Source organism: Grampus griseus (assembly GCF_964374135.1).
Source record: "Grampus griseus genome assembly, chromosome: 15".
Classification (NCBI taxonomy): Eukaryota; Metazoa; Chordata; class Mammalia; order Artiodactyla; family Delphinidae; genus Grampus; species Grampus griseus.
The window spans coordinates 29159951-29182739 of NC_139009.1; the positions used below are offsets into that span (position 1 = coordinate 29159951).

General features: G+C 37.9%; 2 protein-coding genes across 4 annotated transcripts in view; one reads left to right on the top strand and one right to left on the bottom strand.

The window, feature by feature from the left end:
• The first annotated feature begins 62 nt into the window (after window positions 1-62).
• NDUFAF7 (NADH:ubiquinone oxidoreductase complex assembly factor 7) lies at window positions 63-22077 on the top strand. 2 transcript variants are annotated; one of them, XR_014297787.1, is made up of 11 exons: window positions 63-159; window positions 468-631; window positions 4512-4592; window positions 5555-5665; window positions 9276-9489; window positions 10296-10354; window positions 11042-11152; window positions 13719-13862; window positions 15189-15362; window positions 15892-16183; window positions 21943-22077. XR_014297787.1 is itself a non-coding variant. In XM_082672066.1 (10 exons), the coding sequence occupies exons 1-10, from the start codon at window positions 108-110 to the stop codon at window positions 16105-16107; spliced, it is 1326 nt and encodes a 441-aa protein (XP_082528192.1). In that variant the 5' UTR covers window positions 63-107; the 3' UTR covers window positions 16108-17613. The 2 variants fall into 2 exon arrangements, 1 of the variants encoding a protein (XP_082528192.1); XM_082672066.1 differs by lacking the exon at window positions 21943-22077 and having other exon boundaries at window positions 15892-17613.
• The window catches only part of PRKD3 (protein kinase D3), a 77912-nt gene continuing 73795 nt past the window's right edge, over window positions 18673-22789 (bottom strand). For both annotated transcript variants that reach the window (XM_082672064.1, XM_082672065.1), the window contains one exon: window positions 18673-22204. In XM_082672064.1, coding sequence (XP_082528190.1) covers window positions 22031-22204 — 174 coding nt within the window. In that variant the 3' untranslated portion in view covers window positions 18673-22030. The remainder of the gene's footprint in view (window positions 22205-22789) is intronic.

Below are 22789 nucleotides of genomic sequence, written 5' to 3' on the forward strand. Positions count from 1 at the left end.
CCTTCCGCTTGGCCGGGTGACGTACTTCCTGCAGGGGGCGTGTCCTCCCCCGGAAATAGGAGCATTCCCCACCTACGGACGCCTTGCAGCTGCGTGCGGAGTCTGGGATGAGCGTCTTGGCTGCGGCAGGCGCTGGGCGGCTGTGCACCGTGCGCGCAGGTAAGCAATTGCGGTGCCCGAGCCCCCGTTGCCGCGAAAACCGCCCGGGGCGCCTTCTCCAGTTGAGGGGGCTCCGGGGCGCTCTGGGCTGCAGCCTGGAGTCCAGCGTCAGACACGAAACGGCTGTGTGGTCGTGGGCCAAGCGCGTGCCTGCTGCGCCCTTTGGGCGTGCTGAGGGCCCGAGACCGCTTTCCTGGCTTTGGCCGAGGTGAAGGGTTGACGAAGCCGCTTTGAAATCACTCCGGCTGCTGTGCAGATGCCAGTACTAAGGTTTCTAATGAATGCCGTTTAATGTGTGTTTTCTACAGTCTTTACTTGTCTTTGGAGAGGAAAGTACTTCAGCTCCGGGAATGAGCCGGCAGAAAACAACCCGGTGACCCCTATGCTGCGGCATCTTATGTACAAAATCAAGTCCACTGGTCCCATCACCGTGGCCGAGTACATGAAGGAGGTCTTGACCAACCCAGCCAAGGTATGGGTCGGGGAGCCCGGGGACCAGGCCCGCTCTAGCTGCGCTGCGAGGTGTGAACCAGGAGGATATGCTCAGAGAGGACCCCGAAGGTCCTCAGTCCTGGCAGTTGCCTTCCAGGGGAAGAGCCACGCTCGAAGACCTGGGGACACATAAATGAATCTGTCAGTTGGTCAGGGCTGGGTCAAGTCAGCGGCAGTGGCTTTAAAGAGAGGACAAGTTACAAAGATGTTCAGGGGACGATGTAACCGATTGGATTTATGAGATGAAGGAATGATGACTTCCCTGCCTGGGTTTATGGTAGATACTGGAGTCATTTTTCAGGAAGAAGTGAGTTCAGGAGGAGGTAGAGGTAGGAAAGAGTTCAGTCCGAACTCTTTGAATTTGAAGTGTTTGTGGGACTCAGGTGGAAATGTCCAATAGGCAACAGGAAATACGAATTTAGTGCCTGGAAAGCTGTGTTGGGATGGCATCAGCAGGCACTGGAAGAGTATTCCATTGAGAATGGAAGGTCTGGGCGTTTACGTTCTAGCATTAGGCATTGTCACAGGTTTTTGACCTTCATTTCCTTGTCTGCTCTGCAAAGTCACTTGGTGAAAGCCTGTGGTCCTTTTATTTTAGAATGTTTCACCTTTTGGTTGGGTTGAAATATGAGATCTGTGGAATGCTTGGATTCATTTGGCCTTTTGCTGTTGGATATAGTAGAGTGACTCAGGGTCCAGAGGTTTAGTAATGGAAGAGATCCTTTAATGCCTGTATGCAGTGTTACAATGTACCAAAAGTTCAGATAAGGAGAAGTTTTAAAACAAACATCTCTGGGTTAGAGTTGAGGTCCACTCATCATTTGTCCATTTATTGAGGCGCCATATGTGCCAGGCACTGTCTCAGGCTCTGGGAATACTGCAGTGGACAATGGAGTATAGCACTTATGTTCTAGTGAGATAATGAACCATAAACAAGGAAACAAATAATTAAACAGGATCATTGTGGATTGTTGTAAGTGCTTCTGAGGGAGGAAAAAACAAACAAACAAAACTGGGTTAATAGGGATTGAAAGCAAATACTGTGGTGGGAATAGGGATTGTAGAAGTTCCTTAGGTAGGTGGTCAGGGAGGGCCAGTACATTTGAGCTGAGGCTTGAAGGATGGGGATGGGCCAGCCTGGCAAAAGTCTGGGAGAAGTGGGTTCCCAGCAGAGGATCCAGAAACACAAGGTTTTTAAGCTGGGAAATGCTTTGGTACACAGAGAAGAGAAGGGCACCAGTGTGGCTGCAGGGCAGTGACTGGTGGGTGGGAGGGTTTGATGGTGAGGAAAGTAGTGTGAGATGAGTTTGGAGAGGAGCCAGTTCATGCAGTGCTTTCATGAAATTTAGATTTTTGTGTTAGTGCAATGGGAAACCTTTAGGAGGTGCATTCATGTACATTGTGTTGGCAGTGACATCAGGTGGAGATAGTAAGTGAGCTGTTGGCCATAAGAGTCTGGAGTTCGTAAGAAAGATTGGGCATGCATATATAAATTTGGTCATCATCAGTATATAGATGACGTTAAAATAAAAAGGAACCAGTGAGAGTATACTTAGAGAAGAGAAGGTTTTTCAGGAGTAAGCCTTGAGGTAACTCAAATGCAAAGTAGAGGTTCTTAACCTAGGGATCCTTGAATAGAAATCGGGGTTTATAGACGTGGATGGGAATAAAAATTACACTTTTATTTTCATTAACCTCTAACTGAAGTTTAGTGTTTCTCTGATTATGAACATAGGCAACAACCAGTACCATCAGCAATACTCTGTGATTTTAGCGTCAGTGGAAATCACTGACATTGTCATATCACAACAGAGTGATCATGATATTTCAGAATACTATTGTACTTCTCTGTACTTCAAAACTTCATTATTTATTAGAACTTCAGCTCAATTTTGCTTTTTAATACACTTATAAAGGTGTATATATATTACTATATCACAAATTTATTTTTAAAATATTTGATAAGTATTTTTCTTTTTTTATAAATTTATTTATTTAGTTTTGGCTGTGTTGGGTCTTCGTTGCTGCGCGCGGGCTTTCTCTAGTTGCGGCGAGCGGGGGCTACTCTTTGTTGCAGTGTGCGGGCTTCTCATTGCGGTGGCTTCTCTTGTTGCGGAGCACGGGCTCTAGGCACGCAGGCTTCAGTAGTTGTGGCTCGCGGACTTAGTTGCTCTGCGGCGTGTGGGATCTTCCCAGACAAGGGCTCAAACCCGTGTCCCCTGTGTTGGCAGGCAGATTCTTAACCACAGCACCACCAGGGAAGCCTGATAAGTATTTTTCAGTTGATTTCATATTTAGTCCTGTGTGTTTTAAGTCCTGTGCATTTAAAAACATTCTATGAAGGGTCTGTAGTGTTCATTAGACTGCCAGAAACTGTTTGTTTCTCACACACACACACCCCACCCCTGAAATACTTCCTTATGAAGGGAAAGAGAAAGGCTAGAGGGGAGATGCTGTATGGAGTGAAAAAAATTTTTTTAAAGATGGAAGTGACTTAATTAAATTTATAATGCTGAGGGAGAAAAGTTGAAGCTGTAAGAGAAAGCTGTGATAGAAAGATCCTGGCCCATGGGGGCTATGTGAGGAATGGTGATTGAGCCAGAGAACAGGGTTAAGTTTGGAAAAGAGCAGAAGGTGTAGGTGTTTCAGACTTTGAGTCCCAAGGAAAGAATGGGAACGGTGGAGGCTGGATGGGGTCAGGAACCTGAGGAAGTCTATTTAATAACATTCTTTAATTCCTGTGTGGGCCAGAGCCCAGGTCACCTGCTGAGAGTAAGCTGGTAGAAGGAGGGGCTTGAAGGGCATAGGGAAATTTTAAACAATTCTTGAGTGTTTCTTGAAGGCTAGACACTACGCTAAAACTTGGTATATGAAGGTAAATAAGACATAGTCCTGTCCTCCAAATGACTAATCCTTCTGGTGAAAAATTTAGATATATAAAGAAATAAGTTTAGAAAAGGAGGCATGCGGTTTTGCCTGAGGTTGGAGGGCTGGAGGAGGAGGTCAGAGAAGATGGCATTTGAGCAGATTCAGTCTTACTGAGTAGAAGATTGCCAGGGAGAGATGGGAGAGGAGAAAGGAGAACATTTGCGATGGCAAGGATGTATGGCCAGGCAGGGCAAATTAAAAACAAAACAAAACAAAAACAAACAAATCAACTTTTTATTGAGATATAACATTCACATAGAAAAATGCAAAATCACATTTATACAGCTTGATGATTTTTTTTTTTTTTTTTTGCGGTACGCGGGCCTCTCACTGTTGTGGCCTCTCCCGTTGTGGAGCACAGGCTCCGGATGCACAGGCTCAGTGGCCATGGCTCACGGGCCCAGCCGCTCCGCGGCATGTGGGATCTTCCCGGACCGGGGCACGAACCCGTGTCCCCTGCATCGGCAGGTGGACTCTCAACCACTGCGCCACCAGGGAAGCCCCAGCTTGATGAATTTTGACAAAGTGAACACTCCCGTGTCACCAGCACCCAGGTCAAGAAGCAGCCTCAAGAACAGGCAGGGCTGATTTGAAACACAGTGGGAGAGGTTGGGCGAGGGGCTTGCAGGGCAGCCAGGGTCTTCGTGTGGAGGCAGGAGAGGGAGGGCAGCTGTGCAGTGTGGAGAGGGGCCCTGCTTGGCTTCTGCCTTTGTAGTCAAGGAGTGATTGTTTTTCTACCAGTTCTGCAAAATGACTGTTACTTTGTAAAATTTACATAAAGACGCTGTTTATTTTGCTTATTTAGAAGAGAGAACTTTCTTATGAAATAACTTGTTTATCTCATTGTATACATTATGTGAGATTTTGGAGGGGTGTTTTAAAAAGCTTATTTGAAAATTAATTTGTTTTCTCCATTTTTTCTTTTTACTTAGGGCTATTATGTGAACCGTGACATGCTAGGAGAAAAAGGAGATTTCATTACTTCACCTGAAATAAGTCAGATCTTTGGGGAGGTAATATCCAACCTAAACTCTAGAAGAAACTAATTATCAAACATTTGAGAGTAGATCACGTAGTATTCTACAGTAGTGTTTTACAGCTTTGTTTTCGGTGATTCATAGAGTTTTAATTTTTTAGTGGTTTATATACTGAAGGAATAGAGAGTAATAGAGGTATCAAGGACATTTGAAAGGTTTATACCTTACTGTAGAAAAGGAAATGTAGAGATACAAAGGCCAGAAGGAAAGAAAAAGAAAAGAAATGGAAGAAAAGGTGTTGGAAAAGAGGAGAACCAGATGAAAAAATGAGAATGGAAAGACAAAGAGAGACAACAGGCAAGGTGAAGAAGAAGGTTGAGAGTTCCCTCAAGAAGGAAGAGAGAAAAGATAAAAAATACTGAGGAATTAGTGGAATCAAAATGCACTCTATAGCCTATACCCCTTATTTAGCTGTATTTACAGTAGAAGTCTCCTTAAGAACTTTGAATTCTTTTCAGGAATTCTAGTTCATTTATTTCCATATATAACCTTTGATCACTTTAGAAATAGAAAATAGTACACAAAAGGAAGAAAAATCTAGGCATTAAAAAATATTATGACTTAAAGCCATGTAATTATTGAAATTACATGAATATGAAGAAATGGCAGAATCATATTTCATATGTCTGTTTGCTTTCAAATACTAGTACCTTTCAGTAAGTGATATCCTCTTATCTGTGTCATGGGACCTTTTATAGTAGAGGCTGCCTTTTAACTAGGTGTTTTCTTCTGTTATTAAGCTTCCTAAGTGGTGTGTGTTGTACTGTAGTCCCAGTGAAGTTCCTGTGTGCGTATACATATATTAACACGTTAAATAACGTGTATGGTTGTTAGGAAACATTTTGCCTTCCTGCGTAAAGTCTATTTACATAGAGTTTTATATTGTGGTATACTTTTATGCTTTATAATGCTTGAATGTAGTTCTTTCCTTGTCACAGCTCCTAGGGATATGGTTAATCAGTGAATGGATAGCCACTGGAAAAAATGCAGCTTTCCAACTGGTGGAACTGGGCCCAGGCAGGGGTACCCTCTTGGGAGATATTTTGAGGGTAAGTAATAAAAGAATGTCTTAAAGTCTCATGTACCTGACCCTTGTTACTTTTGACTGAGTTTGAAAACTTTGTTGATTTCCTTGGTTTTCAGTCTTATCTCCTTAATCTCATATTTCTCAGCTAAAATGTAATGTCAAAATAATATAATGAATCATTACTTGTTATGTTTCTAATCTTAAAAAATGGGGGTGAGGGTAGAATGTAAAAGCTAAAAGTATAAAACATTTAGAAGATATTATGGGAGAATATATTCATCTTCTGAGTAGGGAGTTTTTTACATTATATAAAAAGCAGAAGCCATAAAGGAAAAGATTAATAACTTCAAATACATTAAAATTAAGAACTTTTTTGTTCTTTAAAGAAACTAGGAACATTTTGTTCTTCAAAGGCACCATAAAGAAAGTGACAAGACAAAACAAAGTGGGAGGAGTTATTTGTAACACATATAACTAACAAAGAACTGGTAGTTAGAATACATAAAGAACTTTTTTCTTTTATAGATTTATTTAATTAATTTATTTATTTTTTATATTTTGGCTGCGTTGGGTCTTCTGTTGCTGTGCATGCTTTCTCTAGTTGCGGCGAGCTGGGGCTACTCTTTGTTGTGGTGCGAGGGCTTCTCATTGCGGTGGCTTCTCTTGTTGCGGAGCACGGGCTCTAGGCTCGCAGGCTCAGTAGTTGTGGCCCATGGGCTTAGTTGCTCTGCGGCATGTGGGATTTTCCTGGACTAGGGCTCGAACCTGTGTCCCCTGCATTGGCAGGCAGATTCTCAACCACTGCGCCACCAGGGAAGCCCCGAAGATCTCCTTTAAATCCGTAAGAAGGTGACAGATAACTCAGAAAAGTCACGCCAAAGATGTGAACAGGCCTGTCATAAAAGAGGAAATCCATGTGGCTAATGAAAACAAAAAGATGCTCAGACTCATTGGTAGTCAGGGAAATGAAAATTAAAATCACAGTGAGTAACCCCTGTACCCTCAAAATTAGAAAGTCTGACAACACCAAGGTTGTCAGACCTTGGTTGGTGAGGATGGGGAGCAAGGGGAACTCTCATGTATTGCTTGTAAGTATATTTTGGTACAACCCCTATGAATAGCTACGGGGCATATTCTACTAACATCAAAGTTACTTACATTGTATGTTCCAAAATAAATTGTGAGTTTATTTTGTGTGTACCTGACAAATCAGTGTAAAAAAAATGCATATTCAATTTAAAGAAATTTAAATTTCTTGGGCTTCCCAGGTGGCGCAGTGGTCGAGAGTCTGCCTGCCGATGCAGGGGTTGTGGGTTCGTGCCCTGGTCTGGGAAGATCCCACATGCTGCGGAGTGGCTGGGCCCGTGAGCCATGGCCGCTGAGCCTGTGCTGCGCAACGGGAGAGGCCACAGCAGTGAAAGGCCCGCGTACTGCAAAAAAAAAAAAAAAAAAAGAAAGAAGAAATTTAAATTTCTTGATGCTATATGATTTCTGCTTGAAATTAAGAATTGAAGGATTTTTTTTTCAAAGAAAATTTACAAATATCTGACAAATAAGAATCCTTATTATATTGTATGTTTTTGGTGGTGGGGGTAACCCACTGATTTATGTTTCCAGGGCTCTATTTTGTATCTTTTTAAATTGGCAAAGTCATTTGAATATAAAATATTTAATAAGATTCTCAAACAATATTTTGTTTCAAGAATTTTAAAAATTAAGCCCAAAGCTCTTTTTTCTTAAAAAAATTTTTTTTAATTGAAGTATAGTTGATTTACAGTGTTTCAGGTGTACAGCAAAGTGATTATATATATATTTTCAGATTACTTTCCATTATAGGTTATTATAAGATATTGAATATAGTTCCTTGAGCTATACAGTAGGTCCTTGTTGTTTATTTTATATATGGTAGTGTTTATTTGTTAATCCCAAATTCCTAATCCCTGTCCCCCATAATCCATTCTTTATGCTTGTCTTTTGGAAAGAAAATGCTTGGCTTTATCATTCCCCTGCGGAAACATCTTTGGCAGCTACCCTCTTATCAGTACAAGAAGTTCACAATCAGACTTGTTTCTGTGCTCTACCTTGAATTCCGTGCTCCAAACTATATGCACCAAACTATACCCACAGCTCTTAAAATGTCTAAAGGATGCTTCCCTAGATCAAGTCCTGAGAACTCTTAAAAAAACAAAGAATTTAAAGGAATGTAAAGAAAATAGCCAAAGGTGTAGTTACAGACTTTATTTTTGATCATATTTCTGAAGGATTTTTCTCTTGGCGAGAAGTTTTTCTATGTATAGTTTCATCTCAAAACTAAATTTGGAAAAGTCGCCTTGTCCTCATCAGTCTGTACCTGCATATTCATGTCTCAAAAGTAGGAGGCAAATCACCAGTATTAAATTCAAATGAAAAATATATTGATGTACTTTATGCAATTGGCATTGAATTTTTAGCATTAAGATATTGATAAAACATTAGTATAGTCCTTTTTTTCCTCATGTTTACAGTAGCAAAAAAATGTGTGTGGCTAAGAAGAAATTGAAAATGGGAAAGAATCTCAGAGTTAAACAGTCAAGTAATTAGTGCCATTCAAATCTGATTTCTTGTGGATACAGTCTGATCATCTCAGGGGTGAGACTATTTTGTAGGCATAGCAGCTTTTTCGTTTTCTTTTTTTATTTATTTTTTTTCAAGCTGTTGCCACAGCCTCCTGCTGCCCAAGGTTTGCTGGCCTAATCACTTGAGATACAGCAGTTTGACTTTCGCATCACTTTCTAGGGCCCTACTTGCTGTATCAGTGGCTAGCCAATGATCTTCTTTAGGATACTCCCTTCATAGCAGCTTTCTATTTTTATTTTATTTTTTTTAAATTTTATTTATTTATTTTTGGCTGTGTTGGGTCTTGTTTCTGTGCGAGGGCTTTCTCTAGTTGTGGCAAGTGGGGGCCACTTTTCATCGCGGTGCGTGGGCCTCTCACTATCACGGCCTCTCTTGTTGCGGAGCACAGGCTCCAGACGCGCAGGCTCAGTAGTTGTGGCTCACAGGCCTGGTTGCTCCGCGGCATGTGGGATCTTTTCAGACCAGGGCTCGAACCCGTGTCCCCTGCATTGGCAGGCAGATTCTCAACCACTGCGCCACCAGGGAAGCCCCCATAGCAGCTTTTAAAAATCAAGCCTAGCTCTTTACCCATGAACTTGCTGTGTGGCCCCAGGTGTGATGTGTATAATAATTTTCAGGTCTTATAAGTAATAAATCTGTTTTTTCAAAGTTAAAAAAAAATCAAGGCTATATACATTTTATTTCTTGGGTCTTTTTTTAGACTCCCTAATCTGAATCATTGTTTTTATTGGATGCTAAAGCTTTTATTTTCATTTGTTAGTCCTAATTCTAATTTTTATCAGTAGGAAACCAAACTGTACTGTGTACTATGTACTGTTTGTTTCTTATATGGACTATGTTTAATAACTCCGGTAGGTTATGATGCTCATAGACTGCTGGAGAGTGACTTGTGTGAGGTTCTCTGAAACCAATTATTACTTTTGCTGTGACATGAGCAAATTATTGAGGTAAATGGTTAGAAAACCTAAAATCTGCTCAACTAGATTTTGCCGATTTCTTCTTTTTTTTATATTTAGGTGTTCAGTCAGCTTGCATCTGTGCTGAAAAACTGTGACATTTCAATACATCTGGTAGAAGTGAGCCAAAAATTAAGTGAGATTCAAGCATTAACGTTGACTGAAGAGAAGGTCCTATTAGAGCGAAATGCTGGATCCCCAGTATATATGAAAGGTGTCACTAAGTCTGGAATTCCAATTTCCTGGTACCGAGATCTGCAAGATGTTCCAAAAGGTAATTATTTTACATTGATTAATGAAAGAATTTTGATCACAACCCCTCACAGTAGTGCTGGGTGACCACAACCTTGTAGAGCAATGTAGTAGATTGAGTTAGGGCTGCCAAGTCCCTTACCTATGGAGAACAGCATTGTGTTAGAAAATAATTTCATGTGGTGTTGCAAAAACCAAAGCAAACCGAAACCAAAACATGGATCTCGGTTGTACTTTTTATTTTTTCCCTACCCCTCAGATAGTACTGATGACGAAGTAGCCCAAGGCAGTGGGGCCCGAAGGAAGCAGTGTTAGTAGATGAGTTTACTTTAATTATCTCATCTTTTGATCATCCTTACTTGCCTAGAGGCAAGCAAGGGGTGGTAGGAGAATCCCTTCACTCCTCGACGAGCCCCAGCTCAAACCTAAAGTGGTGGTCTGACCTTGGCCAAGGCACCACAGCCATTCCTGGCCTTAAGCGTCTTGGATGATTTTAGGAAATTCAAATCCTTTTCCAGCTAACAAATTTGAGTTCTGATTTCTTTTGGGCCTGGTGATGAATAAAACATTAAACTGATAACTGGGATATTTCAGCTCTCTGACCCTCTATGTGGAAAATGGGAATAGTAATAATTGTTCCTATGTATGTTCTGCACAGTAGGTTTGCCATGAAGAGGTGGGTGATTCTGTGGAAATTATAATTATGGAAGCATCACAAGTTCCATTACGAAGAACTATGCATTTTCTTTTTGTTAATGTTCAAAACAACCAATTGATTGCCTTGAAAATGCTGAAATGTTAATTTTTTTTTCTTCTGTTTTTAAATAGAGTACAGCTTTTATCTTGCACATGAATTTTTCGATGTTCTTCCTGTGCATAAGTTTCAGGTATTGATGGGAAAGAAGTCACATTTATAATTGAATAACAAAGGGCCTTATGTTGTAAGAATAAACATTTATGGTGTTTAATTATTGTTGAAGTTAGCTATATCTGGAAGTTTGATGAATATAAATAATTGAAAGGCAAAAGTGAAATATTAAGAATTCTTAATTCTTAGGATATTAAGGATTCTTAATTCTTCTGGGATAAAGATGTATGAGAATGTAAGATAGTAAATCACTATAGTGCAATGAAGGATTATTTTTTAGCAACTATTTTTAAATTCCAAAAATTAAAAATTTTCTTCATTCTTTCTGTGAGGAGATTTAAGATTTGGTGGTAATGCACATGTACTGGTAACTTGTAGGGTTAAGAGTATATATCATTATGTAGTAATTTGTTGGCAGAAGCTTCTGATTAGTCCTCCTAAGTCTGTTTTCCATTTTTGGGGCACTTTCCATGTTGCTTACTTCCTCCTCCATTTCTTATCTAAACAGCATTAATAGTTTGCATCTATCATTCTACTCATACTGTTAAAAGGAAATGAAGTAATGCCTTTAAATAATTTAAGTGGTAAAGTGCTCTGTAAATGTTAGTTATCTATCTTGTATATGATAAGAGGAGAAAAGTTATTTTGGTAGAGGCAATTTTGAGAACTTGCAAAAATTTGTTTTTATGTGTTATTTTGTGTTTAGAAAACACCACACGGATGGCGAGAAGTACTCATTGATATTGATCCACAGGTTTCTGATAAACTGAGATTTGTTTTGGCGCCTTGTGCCACCCCAGCAGAAGCCTTCATACAAGTAGGAATAATTTTTTTTTCTTAAGTTTATTGCCAACCAAATCTTCAGTCTTATTTTCTGAGTTAGTATTTTAGAGTTCCTTGTAACATGAAAGGTGCTTTTTATTAATAGTGAAAACGCACAGGATTTAGAGTCAGGAGACTGGGTTCAAATCATTTCTTAGCTGTGTGACCTTAATGTAATAAGAAAGTAAGTGCTTACTCAGCAAGTCCCTGACTGTCTCTGTTTACCTCAGTTCTCTATCAAATGGTGACAATATTGTCTACTTGACAGGAAGTTATGTATCTGTGAAAACAATGTAGTACAGTGTAAAGTAACAATAACAATATTTATTGAATATTTTGTAGGTATTACTTTTTTTTTTTAATTTATTTTTGGCTGCACTGGGTCTTCGTTGCTGTGCACCGGCTTTCTCTAGTTGCAGCGAATGGGGGCTCCTCTTTGTTGCAGTGCGCAGGCTTCTCATTGCAGTGGCTTCTCTTGTTGCAGAGCACAGGCTCTAGGTGCGCGGGCTTCAGTAGTTGTGGCATGCAAGCTCAGTATTTGTGGCTCGTGGGCTCTAGAGTGCAGGCTCAGTAGTTGTGGCTCGTGGGCTGTAGAGCACAGGCTCAGTAGTTGTGGCACACAGGCTTAGTTGCTCCACGTCATGTGGGATCTTCCCAGACCCGGGCTCGAACCCGTGTCCCCTGCATTGGCAGGTGGATTCTTAACCACTGCGCCACCAGGGAAGCCCCTGTTACTCTATTTTCTCATTTAATTCTCAAAACTATTATTAGGTAAGTTGTATTATCACTCTCTTTGGGCTACTGTTAGAGCATGCCTTTTTTCTCATGCTTCCACCCAAATTAAAATTTGATTACTCCTTCTTTCTATTGTCCTCAAGGAATAATTGCAAGAGCCTGTGTAGCTTCGGTTTGAGTTTAAACGTTCAAAACACCTGTACTTCTCAGGAATGTTTGAGCTTTAGATTGCCTGTTTTATTCCCTTTTTTTCGAGCTCAGAAAAAGATGATTTCTACTTTCTGGACCATAACTAAGAATTTCTGCCTTAGAAGTTATCGATTTTAAAAGCAGAAGAGCTTTTAAACGTAAACCTATGAATTAAGTTTTCATTGCAAAGCTTAAGTTTAAAATGTCAGCCTAAGTGCTTGTGAGCATTTCTGCTTTTTCATAGTCTGGCTAATTTACCTGAGTGAGAAACAAATTCATAAAGCTCCTGAGAGCTAACCCCCCGGGAGTTCATTTTTTTTAGGTCTTCACTTGAATAGTGTACACTTATGAGAAAGGGAGTGATGATTTCCCTCTCATTTGGATGGAGCAAATGGTAATGGAATCTCTTGTCTTGAAGAGCAGTCTAGGATATTAAGAATGTCAGCATGGAACGCTGAGTCGTGTCACTTTATGCCTGAAGCAGCTGACCCCATGGTTTATATAGTCAAACCACAGTAATTTATTTAATAGCACTGGAGGCTTAGTGGTTTATTATTTCATTTAATTCTCACAATAAGCCTAGTATATGAAATAGACTGTGAAAGGTTAAGTAACTTGTCTCTAGTAAGCAGTAGATGAGGTGAGACTCAAGGGCTGAGTCTGCCTGACTGTGTACCTCTTAGACCTGTGCCATTATAGGCAGAGACATCAGAGCAGGTCAGTACTTCACTTGTACTAGGTGTTAGGAGGGAGCAACAGTTAATGTACGTTTGCACAATGAGGAAAAAAATTTTTTCATTATCATAGGAATTAGTGAAATTTCGTATCTGCTAGTCCAGTTGGTAAGAATTACTATTTATTGTCAATACACGTTTTAAGCTAGTATGTACTTCTTGAGGACCCTTAGTTGAACATCTTGGGAAATTAGGGCTTCAGGTACATTGACACTAGTTTATAAGCTGGTGTTACTAGATATAGAGCATATCGTTGAGGTACCTTTTCCCGCTTAAGAAGGCAGATATACTTGCTTTAATAGGGTCTGTTTTGTTATATTGGATTTATATCATTTGTTCCGCCAGCACAACTTTTCAGTGTCTCTATGTGTCAGACACTGTTCTAGGCAGACAAAAATTCCTTTTCCATGCTTTCAACCCAGTGGAATATATTTATATGAATTACGATACAGAAGTAAAATCACCATAAATAAAATGATAATGTTCTTAGCCATCTGGAGGGTTGAGGGGGCATATGCCTTTCTATAAAAGGCATTAAAAGTAAAATATCTTTGTAAACTGAATGGATATCAGAGAACCAAGGAGTTCTGTATAATAGAAAGGACGTCATGTGAAAAGTTGAGTGTAGACAACATATTCATATTGAGAAGGAATTTATTTTTTTATTTAAAAAAATTTTTTTAAATTTTTTTGGCTGTGCTACATGCGGGACTTTAGTTCCTTGACCAGGGACTGAACATGCGCCCCCTGCAGTGGAAGCGTAGTGTTCCAACCACTGGCCCACCAGGGAAGCCCTGAGAAGGAATTCATTTTTATTGTAACTAAGAAATGCTCATTGTAGAAAAACCCTAAGGAAACAGGTTTTTTGAATGATGTATTTTGATTCAACTGTTCCCTTACTAGTGTGATGAAACAAGGGATCACGTGGAGGTGTGTCCTGATGCTGGTGTTATTATTCAGGAACTTTCTCAACGCATTTCAGAAACTGGAGGTGCTGCCCTGATTGCTGATTATGGTCATGATGGAACTAAGACAGATACCTTCAGAGTATGTATAATTCAGTCACATGATTTATCAGAATTTAACTGGTAGTTTACTTACAGTTGTCATTTGTTAGGTTTGAAGCTCACTGAAGATCTTTATCTTATTTTGGTTTCTACAGTGCTTAGCACTGTTGTATTACATTATTTTATAATTAATCCATGTTATTATAATTACCCTTAACCCTGTATCTTACTGTCCACCTCTCCTTTGAACAGGGTCTGGATTGTCCGCATTATTCCTTAAGTTGCAGAACCTAGGTTTGCATAGATCCTAGTAAGCACCTGAATAATTCAAATTGAAAGATTTTCTTAAAAGTTCTTAAAAATTTCCCCTCCTTCATTTAAAAAAACATTGTTACTTTTTATAGATTTGATCTAGCTACTGTAATCAAACCTTTTCTGTCATATTTTCAACACGTTTTTTCCTTTCCAGATGTATTGTTTTATCCTTCCTAAACATCCTTTCTTACGCTTTTGGAACAGGGGTCCCCAACCCCTGGGCCTCAGACCATTAGTGGTCCTCGGCCTGTCAGGAACCAGGCCGCACAGCAGGAGGTGAGCAGCAGGCCAGTGAGCGAAGCCTCATCTGCTGCTTCCCGTCGCTCCCATTACCACATGAACCATCCCCAAAATTGTCTTCCACGAAAGCGGTCCCTAGTGCCAAAAAGGTTGGGGACCGCTGTCTTGGAATATGATCAATTCTGTTCGATATACTTTAATTAAAGTATACTGAAATACATTTAACTAGATGTTATTAAGTCATTTTCTAGATCGGTGTTTCTCAGTTTCTAACTTTGTTCTTTTAAAGAAAAACCTGGAGAGTTTTTTTTTCTTTAAGCACTGATTCTCTAGGCTTATCTCCAGGATTCTGATTTGCTGGGTCTGGGTAGAGTCCAGTAACATGTTCTCAGGTGATTTTTTAAAAAATAATTTTTATTGGAGTATAGTCACTTTGCTCTCAGGTGATTCTGATGCATATAGTTGATGGATACACTTTGTAAAACACCATCTAGGTTCTGGTAACCTGAATTCATCTGGAGAATTCTCTCTTATACTTCATCACCATGGGCATTAATGAAAATTTTAAACAACTGTCAAAGGCAGCATCTTCAGGCACTATAACATAGCACTTTATAGTGGGTTTTCCACATAGCATCTCATTTGAAGAAAGCGTGCTATTTGGTAAGAGTTTGTAAACCACTGATATTGGCTATATTTTCCTTTTTAACAGTTGTTATGTAAAATGTACTAAAATGGTAGCATTTCTTTAATCTTGATAATGATAACCATAAAGGTACAAAAACTCATCGTTCAAAAAATTATGTTCAAGGGGTTTTGTGGCCACAGGCTTCATGATGTCTTAATTGCCCCGGGAACAGCAGACCTCACAGCTGACGTGGACTTCAGTTACTTGCGCAGAATGTCCCAAGGGAAAGTAGCTTCTCTGGGTCCAATAAAACAGCAGACATTTTTAAGAAATATGGGCATTGATGTCCGGCTGAAGGTAATGATTTATGTTATTTCACTGTTATTAAATATTTTAATTTCATACTATTTCAATAAATATTTTAAGTTCACTTGGCCTTAATGCTCTTGTTGTTAGTCAGATCCTTGGTATTCCAGTCTTTTCAGTACTATAGGGTTCAGTGTAACCAGACAGCCTGGGGGTGGAGCAGCCTGGTAAGTTCCATGCATCTCTCCTGATGTAAAATGAAGACTTGCAAATAATATTCACGTTTGTTAAGAAAACCTGACTGCCTGTATGAGTACGAATTTTACAACTGTTTTGAAGACATCTTAACCCTTCAGTGTAGATCAAACCACCTGGGAATATTTGCTAAACATACAAATCCATAGGTTTGGGTCACAGCAACCTGTGTCTTTAATAAACACACCATGATTCTAAGGTAGATGATCAGAAATTACATTTTAAGCACTGTTTTACTGAATAGCTAATAGTCATTAGTATTGCTGCAAATAACTAGGAATCCTTTCTCCTGGTTATTTTCACTAAGAAATCTTTTTCTTTTCAGGTTCTTTTAGATAAATCAGATGAGCCATCACTGAGGCAGCAGTTACTTCAGGGCTATGATATGTTAATGAATCCTACGAAGATGGGAGAAAGATTTAACTTTCTTGCCTTGATACCTCATCAGAGACTTCATGGTAGAAATCATCAGATGAATGCATGTCAGTCAAAACCCTCTCCATCACCTGTAGCTGGGTTTGGTGAACTTGCTTGGCGGTGATATTTCAGTTTGGACTTTCTACTCCCAAGTTGGCCTAAGAAACTAGACTAAAGGGAACACATTTTATATATCACAGGTAAAATAAGTATTAAAATATTTTATCTCTTCACAGCCAATAAAAATAGCCCATACAGTACAACTGAAAATTGATCTTTTAAGATTGTGTTTGATTCTTGGTACAAATGTGTGTTCTCAATTTAATGAAACTTATTATTGGGTTTCCTCTAATTAATAAAGCTCGTTGCTGTATTTTTATTTTAAAATGTAAACATGAATTCTGGTTGGTTTTATAACTGGAAACAACTGGCCATTCACAGGGGACTGATTAAATAGAACTATCCATATATTTTTAAAATGAGGTAGAGTAGTATGTTCTGACATAGATTGCTAAGATTCAGTAAGTGAAAAAGTAGGGTGCAAAATGTTTTGTAGTTATGATTCCATTTTTGTTGGAGAAAAGCTACATTTAAAGAAATGCTTAGAAGTAATTTCACAGCAATTAAAACACTAAATGCGGACTGGTTGTTTTCTGTTCAGTGATACTTACTTTTATATAAAAAGTAAGGAAAGGATGCCCAATAATCACTAGTTATTAAAGGGACTGTCTTCTCCATTGTATATTGTTTCCTCCTTTGTTGTAGATTAATTGACCATAGGTGCGTGAGTTTATTTCTGGGCTCTCTGTTCTGTTCCATTGATCTGTGTGTCTGTTTTTGTGCCAATATGCTGTTTTGATAACTGTAGCTTTGTAGTAAGGTCTGAAGTCAGAGAGCATGATACCATCAGCGTTGTTCTTTTTTCTCAAGATTGCTTTGGGAATTTGGGTCTTTTGTGGTTCCATATTAATTTTAGGATTATTTGTTCTAGTTGTGTGAAAAATGTCATGGGTATTTTGATGGGGATTGCATTAAATCTGTAGATTGCTTTTGGGTAGTATTGACATTTTAACAATATTAATTCTTCCAATCCAAGAACATAGGACATATTTCCATTTCTTTGTATCATTTTCAGATTCCTTCTTCAGTGTTTTATAGCTGTCAGAGTATAGGTCTTCCACCTTCTTGGTTATTTATTCCTAGATATTTTATTCTTTTTGATGCCGATTTTAAATGGGATTGTTTTCTGGCTTTCTCTGATAGTTCATTATTTGTGTATAGAAAAGCAACAGATTTCTGTGTATTAATCTTGTATCCTGCAAGTTTACTGGATTCGTTAGTTCTAACAGTTTTTTGGTGGAGACTTTAGGGTTTTCTATGTACAGTATCATGTCATCTGCAAATAGAGACAATTTTATTTTTTCCCTTCCAATTTGGATTTTAGAGGGAAGATTTTCAGCATTTCCCTATTGAGTGTGGTTAAGTGGCCTTTATTATGTTGAGATATGTTCCCTCTATATCAACTTTGTTGAGAGTTTTTATCATGAATGTTAAATTTTGTCAGATGCTTCTTCTGAGATGATCATATGATTTTTATCCTTTTGTTAATGTAGTGGGTCACACTGATTGATTTGCAAATATTGAACTATCCTTGTGTTCCTGGAATACATCCCACTTGATCATGGTGTGTGATCCTTTTAATATATTGTTGGATTCAGTTTGCTAACTTATGAGGATTTTTTGCATCTATATTCATCAAAGATACTGGACTATAATTTTCTTCTTTTGTAGAGTCCTTATCTGGTTTTGGTACTAGGATAATAATGGTGGTCTTGTAGAATGAATTTGGGAGCATTCCATTCTCTTCAGTTTTTGGAATAGTTTGAGAAGGATAGGTATTAGCTTTTCTTAGTATGTTTAGAATTCCCCTGTGAAGCCTGAACTTTGGTTTGCTGGGAGGTTTTTTATTAATTACAAATTCAATTTCACTACTAATGACTGGTCTGAACTGTTCAGATTGTCCGTTTCTTAACTCAGTCTTGGCAGGTTGTATGTTTCTAGAAATTTTTCCATTTCTTCTAGGTTGTCCACTTTGTTGGCATATAATTGTTTGTAGTATTCTCTTATGATTTTTTTTTTTTTGTATCTCAGTAGTACAGCTGTTGTTTCTCCTCTTTCTTATTTTGTTTATTTGGGTCCTCTCTTTTTTCTCAATGAGCCTGGCTAAAGGTTTATCAATTTTGCAAAAAGGTTTATCAATTTTGTTTATCTTTTCAAAAAGCCAGCTCTTGGTTTCATTGATGTTTTCTGTTGTTTTTTGGTCTCTATTTTATTTCCTCTCTTATAATTATTATTTCCTTCCATCTACTAACTTTGGGCTTTGTTCTTCTTTTTCTAATTCCTTTAGACAGTAGGTTAGGTTATTTGAAATTTTTCTTCTTTCTTGAGGTAGGCCTTATATTGCTATGAACTTCAATAATCACTATTAAATTTCCCAGTCTGGTTTGAGGGGTGGGAAAAGACTTACTTTTTTTAATTTGTCCTCCTTTTTGGTATTTGAATTTTTTACCATATTCTTCTGTGAATTTTATAATTAAAATTAGATTAAAAAAATTTTTAAAGTCACAGTAATACCAGTAAACCTAACAGGTACTTAAAATATGACTTAGAATAAATCCAGACTGCTTAGGAGGAATAATTTTCTAAATTGAGTTAATTCTCTCTTATTTTCAGATAATTGTCAAGATTTAGTTCTATAAGTTCTCATTTTTTGGTTCAAAAAACTTTTATTAATAGCAGACATATGGACTTTCTGAAGAACTGTTATATAAGCAACACAAATTTGTGAAATTAAAGAAAATACTAGCTATATGTTTTGAATTTATAGCTTAACTATATTGGAAATTCACTGGCAGAGTGATGAATGGTTGTTTCTTATTGCTTCTTTGGCTTCACTGAGAACAGGACTAGCATTCTCTATCTCATGCTAAATTAAAGGAAGATGGAGGCCTTATTTTTCAGATGCTGCTCAACTTTGGGCCATTCCTAGCCACCCTTAAAGACTCGGTTGGAGAATTTTTAGAAGATTAAAATGCCCATAGTTGGCCCTTCCCAATTATTTAATAGTTTTTATGATTAAGGGGAAAGAGGCAATGCTTCTTGACACCTATACATGTACTTTGGTATTAGGTATTTAACTTAAGTCTTTTGGCAGTTGCAGTAGTGGAATATTTGATGGTAGTTTCTGAAAAACCTAAAATTATTCCAAACTTTCATTCCAAGAAGTGAGACCTTGAGGTTATTATCTCAAATTTTGTATAAAATTGTAATAATGAGTTGTTTGTTATTTTAGTCAGATTTAAAAAAAAAAAATCTGTGTTCTTAAATATAGCATTGGTTTCATTTACAAATACTATTTCCGAAACAGTTCTATTACCAAAGCCTGGGAAAAGAACACAACCAAATAAAATATTCTTTGGATACCTCTACTAGAGATAGGCTCAGGTTTTCACATGGAAAAGTATGGTGATATGGAAATACATTTTATTATCAAGCTTCTTTGAGGATATTTACAAAAAGTGGGATGTAATAAAAAATAAAAATGTACTAAACAGTGTCATTATAGACTACTTTGTACATTATCAAATGTTTCTAACAATTATTTCTTATACAAACACAATGACTTCAAGACAAAAAAAGGTTATGCAGGTTATACAGTAACTGGAGAAATTACTCAACTCCAAATTATCTGACAGTGCCTTTACATTTTTTTTTTTTTAGAAAACTTCTTAGGCATTCAACAGAAACAAAAAGAGTGCAATTAATTTCATGGCTTGTAAAGTTTGATTATATAAGTATAGCAAACAAACGTCATTCCAGTTAATTATCATTTTACGCAGTAAAACCACAATAGGGTGCCTAGTGACTCAGAATTACTTCATTTTAGCACACTGATATAAACACTTACTTTAGAGAAATTTGGGGAAGTTATCCTCTATCACAGGGAAAATACACTTTCCAAAGGTTTTGCAAAATTAATTTGGTTTAATTTTTTAAACTCCTATTTGACAATGAAATACTGAGACATTGTGGAGTGTCTCCTGGAGATATTTAGGGGTAGGCAGTATGGTAAAATGGTTAGGAGGGGTAAGAAGGACTCTGGAGCCACATTGCCTGGGTTCAAACCCACATCCTAACTGTGACCTTCAGCAGCTAGTTACTTAATTTCCCTGTGCCTCAGTTTCCTTATCTGTGAGAGAGAGTTCACGTGCACTTACCTCATGGCTGTTGTGAGAGTAAAACACATAAAGAGCTCAGAAAAGAGGAGCACTGTGTGTTTCCTTCCATTCTCAAGGATATTTTTAGTCCTAGATAAGGCAGTAGCTTCAGGATCTCTAAGGGCCCTCTCAGTCTTAGTCTGTTCACAAGAAGAACATTCTTTTCCTTTGCTACCTCAAATTCTGTGGGCAGTGACAGTTAACACATTTATAACTTTTAGCTTATCAACATCTGATCTTCACAACAACACTGTGAGAAAGGTACAGGCAAGAATTATAATCTTTATTTTATAGATTGAGGAACTCAAGGCTCAGACAGATTGTCACCTGCTGAGGCCAACACAGGTAATTAAAGAACGGAGCCAGAGTTTTTGGCTCCACATCTTTGGCTCTTTTTTGGAGGGAAAAATGTTTACAATGATTACTGAGGAATCAAACAAAAAGTCCCTAGATTTTTTATAAGTGAATGGTCCCACCAGATCTTTAACTTTTTTGGGGGAAAACTGTTAGTAACTTTTAAAAAGCTATGAAAAAGTCTAACCTCTTAAATATGATATCTGGATAGAAAAAAATGTCTTTAGCTGGCTGCTGAAGCTGCAGTGTTTAAAAAAAAAAAAACTTATTTCATTCTTTCATTTGCTCAGCTGATAATACAGCCGTACTCTTATAAACTGTTTCATGCTCCACCCCGTCCACTCCCTCAAACTGCTTAAAATATAATTGGTTTTAAAACATTCCAGGTATCTGTAAAGCCTTCCAATAAGCTAAAGGAAGAACAAAAGGATGCTGTTATTCTTTCCTGTAGCATTAACTGACTCTGCACTGGCCTACTTTTAGCATATATTTAATTTTCTTCCTCAAATTATTCAACCCTATGTAAAGATAAATTGTGTAGTTAGAATTCAGATCTATACCTATTAAATGTTGGAATCCAATTGTGGCACCACAATGGCGTCAGTGGGAACGTGAATATTTAGCAGCAGAGTTGAGCTATAAGAAGACATACATAACAACTCAGCACTGAGACCAGCAGTTCCTACTCCTGGTTTTGTACATCAGTTGTCCCAAATGACCTTAGGGGCTGTTGCAACATAGCAATACTTACAAAAGGTGACAACTTAATTTTCATGTTCCAAAGAGCATATTCAGAATTTCAACTCCAAAAGGGTTAGGGATCACTGTTTTGGAGTCTTGACTGACCTAAAAAAGAAACGTGAAACAGTCCAGCACTCCCTTTCCAGGAGTCTAGGAAAAACCCCTCAATGCCTCTATGGTCGGTTAAACAAATGTTTATAAAGTCTATAGGAAATGGCATGCTGACAGCCTCTCAGTTACTGCATAAATGCACATCTGTTTAGTAATCAACCTTGTAACTCTTGTATGATTTGGTCAAGCTATGCAATAACTGGACTCTAGCTTGCCTTTTTCTCCTTTTTAAAAAAATGTTAAGAATAGGAAAGGGAAGATAAATTAAGTGCCACTATTGTACTAAAATGAACGATTACGAAAAATACAAAAACCAGTTATTGCTTATGCTGTAAAAATTTATGAAAAGCTTTATCTTGGGTTCCATTATGTGTTTTTATTACTCAGCTTCCCCTCTTGTACCTACTCAATATGAACTACAGTATTGGTGTCACTGATTCCTTATCATATTTCCTCATGTCTTTGCATCCTTTCAGATGACAACCTACAAAGAACAACAGTTATGCAGCAAAATACCAGTCCATAACATGAAATCCTTCCTTATTGAAGTTAGCTCAATAATAATTAAGGATCCTCTTCCATGTCATCTGGATTGGGAGCCATAATGAAGTGCTTTGGGTATACAAGGTTGTGTGTATATGCATGTATTTCCCAGCGGGCATCGTCACTTTCGTGTGTAATGTAACGTTCACCAATGCGAGTTTCAAATTCTCTAAGGTCAAGCCAAGTCTGATAGTCCTAGGGAAAAAAAAAGATTATGAACCATAAAAGAAACAATACTGTCAACCTTCTTTTTTTTTTTTTGCTCAGCACCCTAGTCATAAAATTGACAACCCCTACCTCCTAAATACTTGTTATACAATAAGTTCATTTGTAATATTTTAAGTTAGCAATGTTAAAGATAAATACTTTTTCAAATTTAGAGTCTCTCATGAAGGAACTAGTTTCTAAAATTAAAAAAGAAAACATTGCCTCAGGCTTCTGAGGTGGCTAATAATAACCACTAAAATATTTTGTTGGAGAGGCCTACACCTTACTTCTCAAAATAGGGGAAAGTGCTTAGAATCTGTTATCAGGATAATTTAATAACTGCTGAGACTAAATATGATTATATTTGTTTTGAAGTTATTTCTACCCCTCATTCCCTTTAAAATAGTTCTGAAGCTTCTCTCTTTACTCTGAAGTTTGGGGGTATCTTGACAAATCTATGCAATAGCTTTTGGGGTGAATTAAGCCAAACATTTTAAATGGCATCTCTGATCTCTTCAATGCAAAACCTTTTAGTGGACATTTTAAAAATAAAATATATCTGACAACATAATG